General features: G+C 28.1%; 1 protein-coding gene across 1 annotated transcript in view; it reads left to right on the top strand.

Annotated features, from left to right (window-relative positions):
- Positions 1 to 850: 850 nt before the first annotated feature.
- LOC129975068 (piwi-like protein 1) overlaps positions 851 to 14,266 on the top strand; it is a 36,871-nt gene continuing 23,455 nt past the window's right edge. The window contains exons 1-4 of the mRNA XM_056087996.1: positions 851 to 986; positions 5,009 to 5,160; positions 10,293 to 10,530; positions 12,268 to 12,482. Coding sequence (XP_055943971.1) covers positions 5,011 to 5,160; positions 10,293 to 10,530; positions 12,268 to 12,482 — 603 coding nt within the window. The 5' untranslated portion in view covers positions 851 to 986; positions 5,009 to 5,010. The remainder of the gene's footprint in view (positions 987 to 5,008; positions 5,161 to 10,292; positions 10,531 to 12,267; positions 12,483 to 14,266) is intronic.

The following is a 14,266-nucleotide window of genomic DNA, read 5'->3' as shown; positions in this document are numbered from 1 at the left end:
TGTCCGGTATCTATCCATTGCATTATGTGACAAGTTTGATGAAAAAATCGCTCGAAATGTTCTACAAGGCAGACTGTTGGACCTTACTTTAGTTCGGCACTTTTTAGATTTTCATAACGAATAGGATTTTTTCAAAATTTTAATTGGATTTTTAAACAAAATTTAATTAAATTTTTAATGTTTCATCCTCCCGATATTTTAGAAGCATATTATGACACAAAACCCATTTTTACATAATTTTAAAATTCAATAAATAAGTTTTCCAATGTTACCAATTTTATTATCGTTCAAATTTATTTCTCCACTTTTAATTAATTTTTCAAAGGATACACACACACACATACACACATTACTTTTCAATGTTTTAATTGTAGCATCGATATTAAATACTTTTATCATATCTGGACAATTGAAGTAAATTTAAAATAGATTAACCATACATTATCATGCTATGGTAGATAAGACTAGAGGTTCGAATCTCGCCATTATTTTTTTCTTGAATACCAAAATTCTGTTTCGAGGAAAATATGGAAATATTGGGTCAGATTGCCTTTTCTAAAGCGATGTGGTGATAAAAAAAAATGAAAAATGGCCGTACGATAAGAGAAATCCATGAATTGAAAGATTCTTTTTTGAATGCTAAAATGGCGATTTACGAATAATATAGGCATGACATGAAGAAAATGTAGCAACCCTATTTCAGATCACATTTGTAAAGAACAGCTCCTTCATTCAATTGGATAATAATGGTTTGGCGGGTAAATCCGGGGCGCTGATTTGTCAAGATATTCGTCACAAGTTTCAATTCTAATTGTGGCAACATTTTCCCACCCCATCTAGATCATTTCGTTGTGTGCATATTGTAGAGCAGGATATTTGGGAAAAGTTAGCGCATCTGGATGGACTCATAATTTCTATGATCGTGTCTCGTGGTCATCATTGATTTTTTTTTTTAAACATTAGAATATAGTGTAGCTTAAGCTGCGGTAGGTGCAAGAATGTGTTCTTATTTTTGTTTACATTATGTCATATTGATTTTAAAATCTTTCTTACATAAATTGTTGAAATAATTTTGTCGAGTTCTAACATTAATTTTTACTAAGCCTAGGATCGGAGTTGAAAGAAAAAGTGCCATCTGCCCAGCTTACTTAAATGGCGTAAACGTCATTATTTATATATATATTCTTATTTAGAGGAGAATAAAATATTTGAAATCATATTTTTTTACTATTTTTTTGTTGGGGGAATTAGTGTATCGCTTTTTGATGTGCATTTCCAAGAATGGTGGAAAACATTAAAGTTATTTCTTTGTATTTAATAGTAATACTTATTATTAAAATCCCTGATTTAAATTAATAATTTTACAAGCATTAAAAAAAAGTTTTTTAAATTTTTTGAGTTTTTTTAAAATTGCAACTGTTGCAAGAAAAATACTCTGTGGTAATATTAACTATTTTATTGAGTATGGTACGAAAACATATGCTTTGATAAAAATGTTATTACTAAGCTCATAATGTGGATGGCGTTAATTTATAAAGTAAGAATTGTGCTTATAATGGATCTGATATGGGACTTGGTGTTGAAGAGCATGGCAAATAATATATCGATATTAATATCATGATAAATGCTTAAAATTTTGATAAGATTTCTTTATTTAAATTGAATATTCCAGTAATATTTCACTTTTATTTCTGGATTTTGCTATTTTTGCAGCATGAAATGTGTATAAATTGGCTGTCATGAGTTAGTACATTTATGCTGTGTTTTTAATTTTTAGCTTAATGAGAAGTAAAATGTTATAAATTGCTTAATTCGATGTAAATGTTCATGTCATTTTTATCTGCTAAACGGAAAGAAAAGCGTTCATAAGCTTATTTTAAATTGTAAAAATTCTTTTATGTTAGTATAATAGTCCAAGTATCTTTGTAAACAGAAGAACGTATTTAATGATTAGTTTTACCCCCATTATTTTGGGGAAGTTTATTGTGTATCCGAAAAAAGATAATTTTATATGAATGACAATGCAAAGCAAGCTTTTTTCTGTTTACCTAAATTTTTCTAATAATTTAAATTTCATAATTAAACTTGTATCTTTGGATTTGCTTTTGGTTTTTCCTATTCTTCTCAAGGTCTAAGTTCTGGGACTATTCCTTGTGAAGCTGGAATATCTTGTGAACATCTAAATGTTTTATACAACTAAATTTGTGTTTGAAGCTAAAAATTTTAAATGTTACCATATTCATTTTTTCCCTCTTTAGCTTTGGTATGATCAGTTAAAATTCAGTGCATTCCATGCTTTAATAAAGTACTGCTTATTTACCAGGAAGAACATGTATGGATAAATTAATTGATCAGTTGCAATGTTAAGCTAATCCGACATCTCTGAGAGTATTGCTGAATTTAGATTTACTTACTTTGGATTGCCTTTATGAAAATTTGAATCTTTTTAATTGATCATTCTATTATTTTGATAACATTATCATAAAAAAATCTTCTTTCTTTTGATTTGATTTTACCAAATTAAATTATTAATGAAATTGTAACAAGTTTTTGAAAGCAACTGAAAGTGAATTTGATTAAAAAATTGAGTGATTGTTCAAACTTGATAAAATTCTATGCACTATATCAGATTGAGATGAAATTTGCATGTATGTTGAATACCTGGAAGGATGAACTGTTCTTTTAAAAGATTGATGTGTATAAAAGTGGATGAAAATGGTTTAAAGATTTTATATTTTTCTGCTGTATCTTGAAATCTCATCAAAAAACCTTTTCTGCACCATCTTAAAATTTAAAAAAAAAAAAAAAATAGCCATTTTATTTATATATTCCATTTCTTACAATTAGTTTTCCAATTTCTATTCATTTGTCAAAGTTAATTTAAATTTAATTTTTAATACGTTTTCCATTCTTCTTTTTGAAATGCTGGACATATTTTATTATTTAAGGTTGTCATGTAAATGCAACCTACAATTCAGAAGGTATTATCTTATGGACTTCAAGCTTAACTTATTTATTATGTTTTTAATGCAATTTAATACAAATCAGTTAAATCAATCTAATCAATAAAGAGAATAAAAAAATATATTTTGTCTTAAGAGATTTTTTTACTACTTTAATCATTTAAAAATATTTATGGTTGCAAATTTATAATTTTAATATATATTAAAATATCTTATTACATATATAATATTACAATAACACATATGATTGATAATGTAATATGATTTGATGAAACAGCTTATTTTTAATAACTTGATGCTTTAAAAATCTGGGGAAAAAATATCGATATTGAAATAGTGACTGCTAGTTACTTGATTACTAATAAAACTGCTGAAGCTGAAAATAGAGGCTTTTTAACAGTGTTAATATTTGTGAAGAATATTATAAAAATATCTTTAATGCACGCCTAAAAATTTTGAGGTTTTAAAAGCTGCATCTTGTTTAAATCCATATCTATTGAAGAACCAGTGCATTATTATGTGAAAAAAAAAAAATGTGCCTCAACTTCTTTATTACAAAGCAGAAATTTCCGTTGCATGTTCAGAATGTCCAAAGATTCAATATAAAATTTTCCTGAAATAAACTAAACTTAATACAAAGAACAGCTTGATTTATTAAACAAAAAAATTTTCTGAGATTATTTTTATTTCAATATTTTGATGTTCAAAGAATTTCCTGATTTTGGAAAAGTTGTAAAATTAATTCTTGTGTTGTCACATGGCAGTGTAGCTGTGGAAAGTGGATTTAGTATCAAAAGAATATGCTTGTTGAAAATCTGAAAGACAATTCTTCAATTTATCTAAAAACTGCGTTATAATGTTGGAAACTTTTAAGGAGGTATTTTTAATGTTCCGATTCCAAAATATTTGCTTCAATATGCTAAATTAATACTTATTAGATATGATGAAGCATTAGGTAAAAAAGCAGAAAAATGTCCAGGGAAAATAAATCTTAACAAATACAAAGCAGCATTGCAAATAAAATAGTAGCAGGCAGGAGGGAGGGAATGAAATTGATGTCTGAAAAAACCGCAGAAAATAATCAAATATTGAATTGGCAAAAATAAATAAAAATATTAATTTTACTTTGTAAGAAATCATTAAATGAGTTGTATCACGATAGCTCACTTGGCTCAATGCTTTGATTATCCGGATACATAAAGCATTGTTTCTTGAGAAAGAATACTTTTCCTGAATGCCTTTCAAAACTTTCTTTGATTAATTTGTGTTCTTTCATTATTTGGTTATATTTTACAGCATAGCTGAGGATTATGCTTTTAGAATGATGACAATCGAATTAATGCTTAAATTAAAGCCAGTTGTATTTACATTTGGGAGAAAAAAATTTTGGCACATCCAAATCTTATTAGAAGTTGCCCAAGAGATTTATTTACGTAGATGAGGTTGCTAAATGCTTGGATATAAATTTTAAAAACAGTTAGTCATAAAAGTATATATGTTTTGCTTTTTCCTTTGAATACATTGAAGTTAAAAAAAGTAAAACTGTAAGTATAGTAGTTAATCTGATATTAATTGAGAAGGTAATTGTCATTTGATTCTTAGTTGCATTCCAATATCTTGAGATTCTGATTGAGTTCTGAAATTCATCAAATATAATTTTTTTTACCAATGCTTAAAATGTTTGTTATTTGTAATTTTGTTGCCTACTTTTCCTTGATTAGAAAACATAATTGCCCTGTTTTTCTTAATTTTGATTATCATGTGTTGAAGAAAATTTGAGAGATTTTTTTTGTATAAAAAGTCATTATTTTAAAATATTTATTTTTAAGAATACTCATTAATGGTTATATAAATTGATGAAGGCATTAACAATTTATCTAATTAGTGAGATGAGAGCTTGCATTGTATAATGTTGCTTAGTAATATATATTATGTATGCATAAATTATCAAAATACAAGTTATATTTTAAAATATTTTGTTTATTACAATGAATTTTCCACTAGTTTTAATAAAATGAAAGTGAATTTAAATTTTAATATTATAGATATGGCTGATCGAGGAGACCAGCAACGAAAACCCCGAGGTAGAGGTTGGGGCAGAGGGCGTGCTGGTGCTGCCAGGCAAGATGCACCAGCACAACAGGCCCGAAGACCTGGGCAAGAAGAAGTAGCACCACCGCCACAAATGCCTCCACCAGTAAGAATTAAAATATTATGATTAAATGTTTTTAGTATCATTTGGTTTCAATAAATAAATATTAAGAATTTATTTGAATATAAATTCTTGGTTGTAATGGTAAACAAAAAGCACCAAGGAAAATTTCTCCAATATGGCGATTTCAACTGTCAAACTATATAGCATGTGATTCGCACATGATTTGATATTTATATTTATGTACTTGAGTATGTTTATATATATTTGATTTGTGCCTGAATACCTATGGTAAATCATTATTAAGAAACAAATTATTTTATGAAATTGTTTATTTTTGTGTAAGTTATTTGTTAATCTAATTTGTTGATGGCTTCATAATTTTTCTTGGAGTTTTTGAATGCAATGATTTGCAATATAACTCTTAGATCATATTAATTGCTTAAAATAAATATTTAAACTTGTTTTTCAATGTTTGAGTATTTTTTCTTCAAAATTTAAATTTTATCAAAGAAAGACATATGCTCTACTATATTGGGGAAGATTTTTTTTGTTTAATAATACAAATCTTGCATAACAAGCAAACAATTTTTAAAAAGTTTATCTTAACGAGTGGCAAGCAGATACCACGGCATCACTTACTAGATTATATTGTATTTTACATGCCGCATCATTTCATTCTTGTTTAAGCCTTTCTGGACTGGTAGTTGTAAAAGAGAACACAAAATTTAAAATTTTCTATAAAAAAAAGTATTGGTTATAAAATTCTAACAAATTGTTGAAAAATAGCCTTTAGTCTCCTTTTAGAAAAAAAAATGGCAGTATGAGCAGTTTTTGTTTCTTTTATGGCATTAATTTTATGTTAAAAATACCCCATTTCCCCCTCCCATCTTAAATTTGGGAAATTTTTTTGAACTTTTAATAAGAAATTTTTTAAAAATCAATAATCCATTTTTCTACAATAGCCATGAAATTTTAAATCATTTTTGTTTAATTTTCAAATTAATTTAAGAACAAACCAAATTGGCTGATTTAAAGGTGTTCTCATTTGAGGACAAACCCCTTTTAGACAAAAAAGGCAGTCTCGCATGCTTTGAGAAATTTCATGCCAAATAATAAATTATTTTAATTTTGTTTTTTATTTGATATTTTCTTTTAATAAAATAACACTTAATAAAATTTAATAGTAAATATTTATTTTTAGCATTTTAATTAGTTAATTTTTATTCTTGATTGAATTAAATTATAATAGTTTTTATTTATTTATATTTATAAGATTTAGTTTAGAAATTTTGTAGTAAATGTATTTTTTTGTATATTTATTATTTTAAAAATTTTAAATAACCTAGAAAATTAATAAGTGTCTATAAACTTAAAATATTCATAATTACTGCTGATGTCATAAAGAAGTTGCACAATTATTTCAAAAGATTTTCTTATACCAAGGGTCCTCTAGACGGACGGTGTCCTCATTTGAGGACACCACCCTCGCAAAAGGAAGCAAGTTAAAATGTTTTTGATTGCAAAATCTATGTACATACAACCTATTAACCTCGTTGATTTTGTTTTTTCATTATATATCAAAAATTTTAATGACCCATAACGGGTAGGGTTAAAGAGAACCATATCTTCATGAAAGAAGCTTTGTCGGACAGCGTTGCTGAACACGATTCTTGAGGGTTTATAACAGTTGCCGTCGTTAAGTTGACGAGATTGTGTATGATGAATATTATGGTGATTGTGTATGATGAATATTATGGTTTAGAGATGGATAGTTATGACATTGAGGAGTTGCATTCAGTGTTATAGCAAAAAAACTGTGGATAAGGAAATAACGAAATTCAGCCAAGCAATACTCTTCCATTAAAGAGAGGCAGATGTTCAAAGCATGGGGAATTATTGCATAGCATGTTGAGATGCATTCACCTAATAAGGCGATTGCGATGCATGCTACAAATTCATTTAACAATAATGGCGTATCTCATTATTGCCAAATTTAGAAAAATAGTCAAACATAAATATCTAAACTTTTTTTTTTGTGTGTGTGTGTGGGGGGGGGGGGAGAAAGGTGCATTATTATAAATTTGTTTCTTGAAATAGAATGCAGTGCATTATTTTTCTTGGATTCCCTTAGAAAAAATTGTTTTGCATTATGAGTAAAATTTGGGAATGAATTATGCTGTTTAAGCGATCCATTGTAGTCTTGATATAGTTTGTTTATGGAATTGAATTAATGTTACAAGTCATTACAAGCAGGAAAGATCATAGTATCTGTGACTGATATTCAATATTAATATTATCTTAATATGCAAGTTCATAATTCAGTTTTAAATGCAGATCTTAACTAATGCTTAATTTTTTATTTATTACAAATTTCCACCTTTATAACATTTTAAATTAGTTTTAAACTATATGGTAATTGATTAAAGGACAACGTAGTGTTGTGCCTCTGACTAGAGTGTATTGTATTACATCTAATATGAAATATATATGCTTATATTGTTCTTAATATGAAAAACATAGATGAGAAAATTATTAATAAGTTATTTTTAAGTTAAAATAAGTTATTTTTTTATTGAATCTCAAAATTTTATACTCTATGAGTTTTTAGTTTTTAAAAGGTTTGTTTCTTTTAAAATGTATTCATTATGTTATATTTAATGTATGAGCAAATCTTTACCAGGAGTGCATAGCGTCATGAAAAGTGCTTAAAAATTAAGTTTAAAAGCCATTTTGAAGCACCTTAAGAGTGCTTAATTTTGATAAAATCCCATTTAAAGATGCTTAATTTTCTCGAAGTACAAAGGAAGTTTTTTTTTTGTTTCTCTAAACATTGAATATGATAATTCAAAAACATTACCTTAAGGGTATGTTTATCGGATCTATCAAGAAAGAAAACTAATAAAAAGGAAGAATTTAGAAAATGAATTCAAGGTGAAATAGGTTCCGTGTTTCAATACATATTCGTTTAATGAATCTTTTTCCCTGCTTCCACTTTCTTCAATAATGTGCATTGCCATTTATTGAAATACTGAAATAATTATTCGGAATTTGCTATACAAAATAAGATTTGTACAATATTTTTTGTGGCTGAAAAAATGTTCAAACTTTAATTATTCATATTATAAATGTTGAAGAATTTATTGAAATTATACCTGGTAAGTGTTTAAACTTTTATGTGCAAATTGGTTTGACCAATGGGAAAATAAGAATGCAGCAGGATAAATTAGGTGTGCCAAAGAGATATATGGCACATTGGAGAAGCTGCTTTTAAAACATTCACAGTTTAGCGTCTTTAATACTTTACATATTTGATAATATTTTTTGTTAATATGTAGTTTTAGAAAAATCCCTTATATAACCTTTTAAGGAATTTTATTGTTTAATATTTTCATCTATTTAAATGTCTGTTGGATTAACCCTGCCAAATTTTACCAGGTTGGTTTTAGCATTTGTTGATTTACAAGTTTAACCGATTGTTGTAAGGATAAAAGATAATGATAATTATCATTTTTTTTTTGTCATCTCTATATAATAGGTATGAGTTTCATAATTGTCCAAAAATAGCAGTGCAGATTTTTTTTAAAAAAACTTGGCCAGATTCTATTGATAAATTGCCTAGATAACTGAAGTAAAATCGAAGTCAAGAAGTCTGAAAATCAGAAGGTAAAATGTAAAAAATTGTAAGGAAGAATTAATATAAAAATTAAAGCCATTTAGAATTAAGATATTTTGCAGTATCTAATTGTAGATTGAAATAAACTTAACAAATATTTTAATTCATCTTCCTTTTAAAAGTAAAATTCTAACTCGCTGAGAAAGGAAAAGAGACTTATTTGAAGCTCCCAAAACATTTACTTTCCTGCATTAGTGAAAGGCCACGGTGGCCTGATAGTAAAGTCTCGGCTTTGGAGCAGGAGCGTTTCAGGTTTGAGACCAGATTCCATAGAGAATCATCATGTAAGTGGGTCTGGTACATGCTAAATCTATCAAGACCTAACGTCCTCCTGCTGGTGTGTTGTGGAACTTTGGAGAGGGAGTGCTATCTCAAGTGTCATTCACGTCATCTGGCCACGGTTCAAAATTACAAGTCCGTCCCAAAATAGCCCTAGTGTTGCTTTATAACCAGACGTAAATATAACTCCTGCTATTGGTGTTTATGATGTGATCAAGGGTCTTGGAGATGGTGCAGAAATTAGTCTTCCCACTATCGCAAAAAATTATCTTGGATGAAGTTTCCATAGTCTCTGCTGAATAAGAAATTTTGCACTTTTGACTTGGTCAAAGGAATAACATCATGGTGTTAAAATGTGCAGTATGGCAAACTTAAATATTTAAACCTCCATGATTCATCTTTAACTAGTTTTTTTAAAGCAGATCGGGATTTTAAAGCAATCTGGAGGTTTAAAATTTAGGTATTTGTCTTGTCATTTTGAGCTTTGTTCCAATAAAATTTTATAAACTTCCGTCTGTATAGTTTTTTTATTGAATATTTCATTGTGGAAGAGGAACAATTTACTGATACAGAAAGTCGTATCCATAATATGGGATAAAAGTTAAAAAGGAGCTAGTCATGCACTTTTAATTACAACCAAAAATTAGTAAATGAATAAGAATTCATTATTTCTTAATAAAGTTGTGGAATGTTTTTGTCCTTTCTTTTCACTTATTAAAAGTAAATTTTGAATTATATAAAAAAAACTGATAAATAAAAATTTGTTTCCACACATTTGATATTTTGCTCGAAACTTAATTCTTTAGCAAAATTATGAAAATGAAAAAACATTATTTGAAAATTAAAAAATGATTAAGGATTTAAAAAAATTTTGGATTTTGTAAAATTCTTTTTAGTTTATGTTCTAGCTAGAGTATCAAAGATTAAATAGGTATGAGTTACTGCATTTAAAGGAAATAACCTATTCATTTTCTTTTGTGTACTAAATTAAAAATTATAATTTTTCTAGCAAAATATTAAGAATTTTTAAAAATAAATCTTGTGAACATCTATTGTAAAAGCCTCATAACTGATAATAAATAATATTGGTTGGTAAATTTTGTCTGCTTAATTTTAAGCTAATTTAGTTGTATGAAACTTTTGAAAAATAAGAGGAATTAGTTTTTAAAATCTTACATAAAAGTTCTTTATATAAGAAACTAATTATTTGTAATTTAAATAGGCAGAAGTGCATCCTCCACGTGCTGGAGGACGAAGGACTCACCGTGGAGTTCCACGTGAAGATCCTCCTTCACAGGCATCAGTGGCTGAGATTCAAGAAACTCAGTTGCAGCAATCCATGGCTGCTATGAGCATTGAGACACAGTATGCCGAAAGTGCTGTAGCATCCGGCAGAGGTCGTAGTCATCAGCCATTTGTTGAACAAGCCACAAGACCAGCAAACCTCAATGATAAACGAGGTGACCGAGTTTTCTTGCTTCTCTCGTCGGGTTTTTTAAAATATAGTATTGATTATAAAATATGTTGTGTATGGAAGATTTATCATTTGCTAAAACAATGTTAATTTTATTTGTTTTCAATAAATAGCTTTAAAGACTTTAAAACTTTACTTACTTATACTTATACATTAATCTCCAAATTTAAGTATGGTTTTGATTATGTGAATTAGCATTTCTGCTAAGGCGAAGGAATTTGTATTTATTCTTGTTAAAATTAATTAGTTTTAGTGTTCTTTTTTTAAAGATGAAATTCCCTTTTTTTTTCCTTCCAGAAAGAATAATATTTTATTAAATTAAGGAGCTAAATATGTATTTGCCTTGCTGTAACGATATTTTAAATTAGGGTTTGATAGTTTTTCAAAATCGGTTTTTGAAAGTAAATTTGTCACATTTGAAAACCAGTTTTTAAATTAAGAAAACCAGTTTTCATGAACGCCTGGATATATTTTGAATTTTATCGGTTGAGACCGATTTGTCTAGCAGCTGAAAGCTTAGGTGACGAGATACCAATTTATTAACAAGAAAGGGGATATCTGAATTTCTATTAAATGAACTAAAAAATTTGAACACTGAAATAAGTTTGAGATTATTATATGCTTTAGAAGAACAAATTCAAGAAAGGAGTAGAATTAGCAACTCTTCTGCTGTATTTGCACATTTCTAGCAAAGAAATCTAGTGTACTTTCTTTAGCTTCAAAAACCGAAATTATTGAGTTATTTGGAATATTTCCAAATTTTTATGTGGAAACCAATTCTGATAAAGAGCAAATCGAAGAAATTACTCATCATAGTAATGCTTTTTCAAAAGAAGCCATGGAAAAAATCAATTCAAAAGTTTCTCGAAGACACTGAAGGCTAAATTCTTATTATTTTAGTCAATGAATAAAAGAACAAAAAAACTTAGATTTGTTATTTGATGCCATGAAAACTATGATACCAAACTCAGTAGCTAGTGAACAAGTATTTTCAATTTCGGGTAATATTGTGTCCAAAATAATAACAAGACTTAGCCACCGTTCAGTTGGTATTTCATGTTTTTTAAAATCCTATTTTCTTAGAAGAAATTAAAATTAGTGAAAATAATATAAATATTATTTGAAATTTTTGTTTGAGTTTTCATTATTTTATTTAATATGTATATGTAATTCATAATTTATTTTTTTTAAATATTTTGACTGTCATTGATTTTGTTTTTTGTTACTTTATATAAATTAAATAAAATATTTTCCCCTATTCTATTTTTTTAACAAAAATTCAAAAACCGGCTAAAATAGTTTTTTTTTTTTTTTTTGAAATATTGAATTTGAAGACCGGTTTTTCAAAAAGTCAGTTTTTTTTACAAACCCTGTTTTAAATATTTCATAATAAAACATATTTTTTTTTTTTTGATTGACATGAAAGTAATGTTATTTAAAGTTCTTGTGAGAAACAATTTCTTTTTGGTGCCTGAAATGATAGCACTTTTGAATCATTTACCCCACAAATCAGATTAAATGGTTCTAAGGATTGAGAATTACAGAAATTACACTTCAGTTTCATTGCTGCCTTTTTTTCTTCAACCATTAGTGAAATTTTATAAATTACCTAAATTGTGATGTATTAATTTAATTTCTCCATGCTTGAAATTTATTTATGACATATCTTATACCTCTACAAAATCGCATTATTCTTAATTTTTAAAATTTTTTTTTTATAAAGGTACATCTGGTGAAAAAATTGGCTTGATGGCAAATTATTTTGAAGTTCTTTCTCGGCCAGCATGGGCTATTTTTCAGTACCATGTTGACTTTGCACCCCTAGTAGAAAGCTCCAAGTTGCGACACATATTTATACGAGACCACAAAGAGACTCTCGGTGATTGCTTTTTATTTGATGGTATGTCTGATTTGAAGACATTAAGGAGACTGGAAGATGTAAGTTTTTCTAATAGATTTACTAATCATTTTTTCTATTTAGCATGGAAACTCCAATATTAAATTTGCCTTGTTAAATTTACAGACCAGATACACAAATAATATAATTACTTATGGAAGACTGAGTTTCACTCACTATTACTTTTTGTATATTTTTTGTAAAATCGTTTTTTTGGAGAAAATATTTAGATTTCAATCGCATATTGATTACATGTGAATGTTTTTCAATCTTGCCAGCGTATAAACTGGTCATTTAAATAAATAAAAAATTATAAATGTATACTTAGTCTAACAAGTTATTTAAAATCTGTTATATTACAGTATTTATTTTACATTTTATCTATTACTTATTATTATTATTATTTTTTAATTTGCACTGTTTTTACCTTGGTGAAACCATGTCCAAGAGGGTGCTACATGACATTTTCAGCATGCGATTTGATAGAAAAAGGCTCTAATCTAATATATAAAAATGAATTTGTCTGTTCACACCTCATGCGCTATCATACCATTCAACCGATTGTAATGAAACTTAGCAACTTATTGCTTCCATAATGCTCAAAGGTTATAAGCATAGAACATTTATCATATCTAATATATAAAAATGAATTACTGTTTGTACCTGATGCACTGCTGTACCATTCAACCGATTGTGATTGAACTTGGTCATCTTATTGCTTGCACTTGCATTTTAAATATTTTAAAATTGTCAATTAACAAAAGACAAACAATGAATGGCACATGTCACTCGGAGTTAATCGCACATCTATCAAGCAAAATAAAAGTAATTTGGTTGATAACCAATCAATGAAAGTGAAAATATTTATTGTAAGCACTAATTTTTTTCTTATAAATAAGTAGTCATCTACACAGGATGTTGTCATTCAGTGTGCACAATATTTTGTCTCTGGCAAACCGTACATATTATTCAGAGTTTTATCTAGCGCATACAAAATAGAATTATTATTATCGATGCCGATCAAGTTAAGTTATATGTAATGGAAATTTCCAGAGCAATCAGTAATTTTTCTATTTATTCAGAGAATTGATAAAAGATATTTCGGTTATATAAGCGTATTTCGTGCTGATTGCTTCGACCAAAAATATGTCCCCAAACATTCGTAACCTAATAGATCTAACAGCGCAGCACTCAAATATAGCCAATATGACAACATAAAAAGTTGTCTTTTGATGCTTGCCGCGTGTTGATCTTGAAATTCTGAAGCACATGAATTTCCAATTCATAAATGATCTGCTTTGTAGCATGCCTGTTCACTTAATTCGTTTGTTTGAGAAACAAACGAATTAAGTGAACAGTTTGTTTGAGAAACAAACGAATTAAGTGAACGGACATGCTACAAAGCAGATCATTTATGAATTGTAAATTCATGTGCTTCAGAATTTCAAGATCAACACGCGGCAAGCATCAAAAGACAACTTTTTATGTTGCCATATTGCTCATATTGGCTATATTTGAGTGCTGCGCTGTTAGACAACTTTTTATGTGGTACCTTATTACGCATATCAGAATCAAAATTAATATGTGGCAAGAAGGAAGGTGACGATTCTTAACGGACAGTTAATTGGAGAAGATATGCTCATTTCACACATTCCCATTATTCCCACCGGCATGCCTTTTGATTTCAAACAACTGCGATTCCCCATTCCACTTGCATTCTCGATGACCATCAACAAGGTGCAAAGTCAATCACTTCGAGTGTGTGGATTGAACCTAGAAAATCCATTTTTTTCATATGGTCAATTGTACAAGAGTTGGACAGCCA

Source organism: Argiope bruennichi, chromosome 1 (assembly GCF_947563725.1).
Source record: "Argiope bruennichi chromosome 1, qqArgBrue1.1, whole genome shotgun sequence".
NCBI lineage: Eukaryota > Metazoa > Arthropoda > Arachnida > Araneae > Araneidae > Argiope > Argiope bruennichi.
The sequence above is the reverse complement of the archived record's forward strand: the minus strand, read 5'-3'. Positions and strand labels throughout refer to the sequence as shown.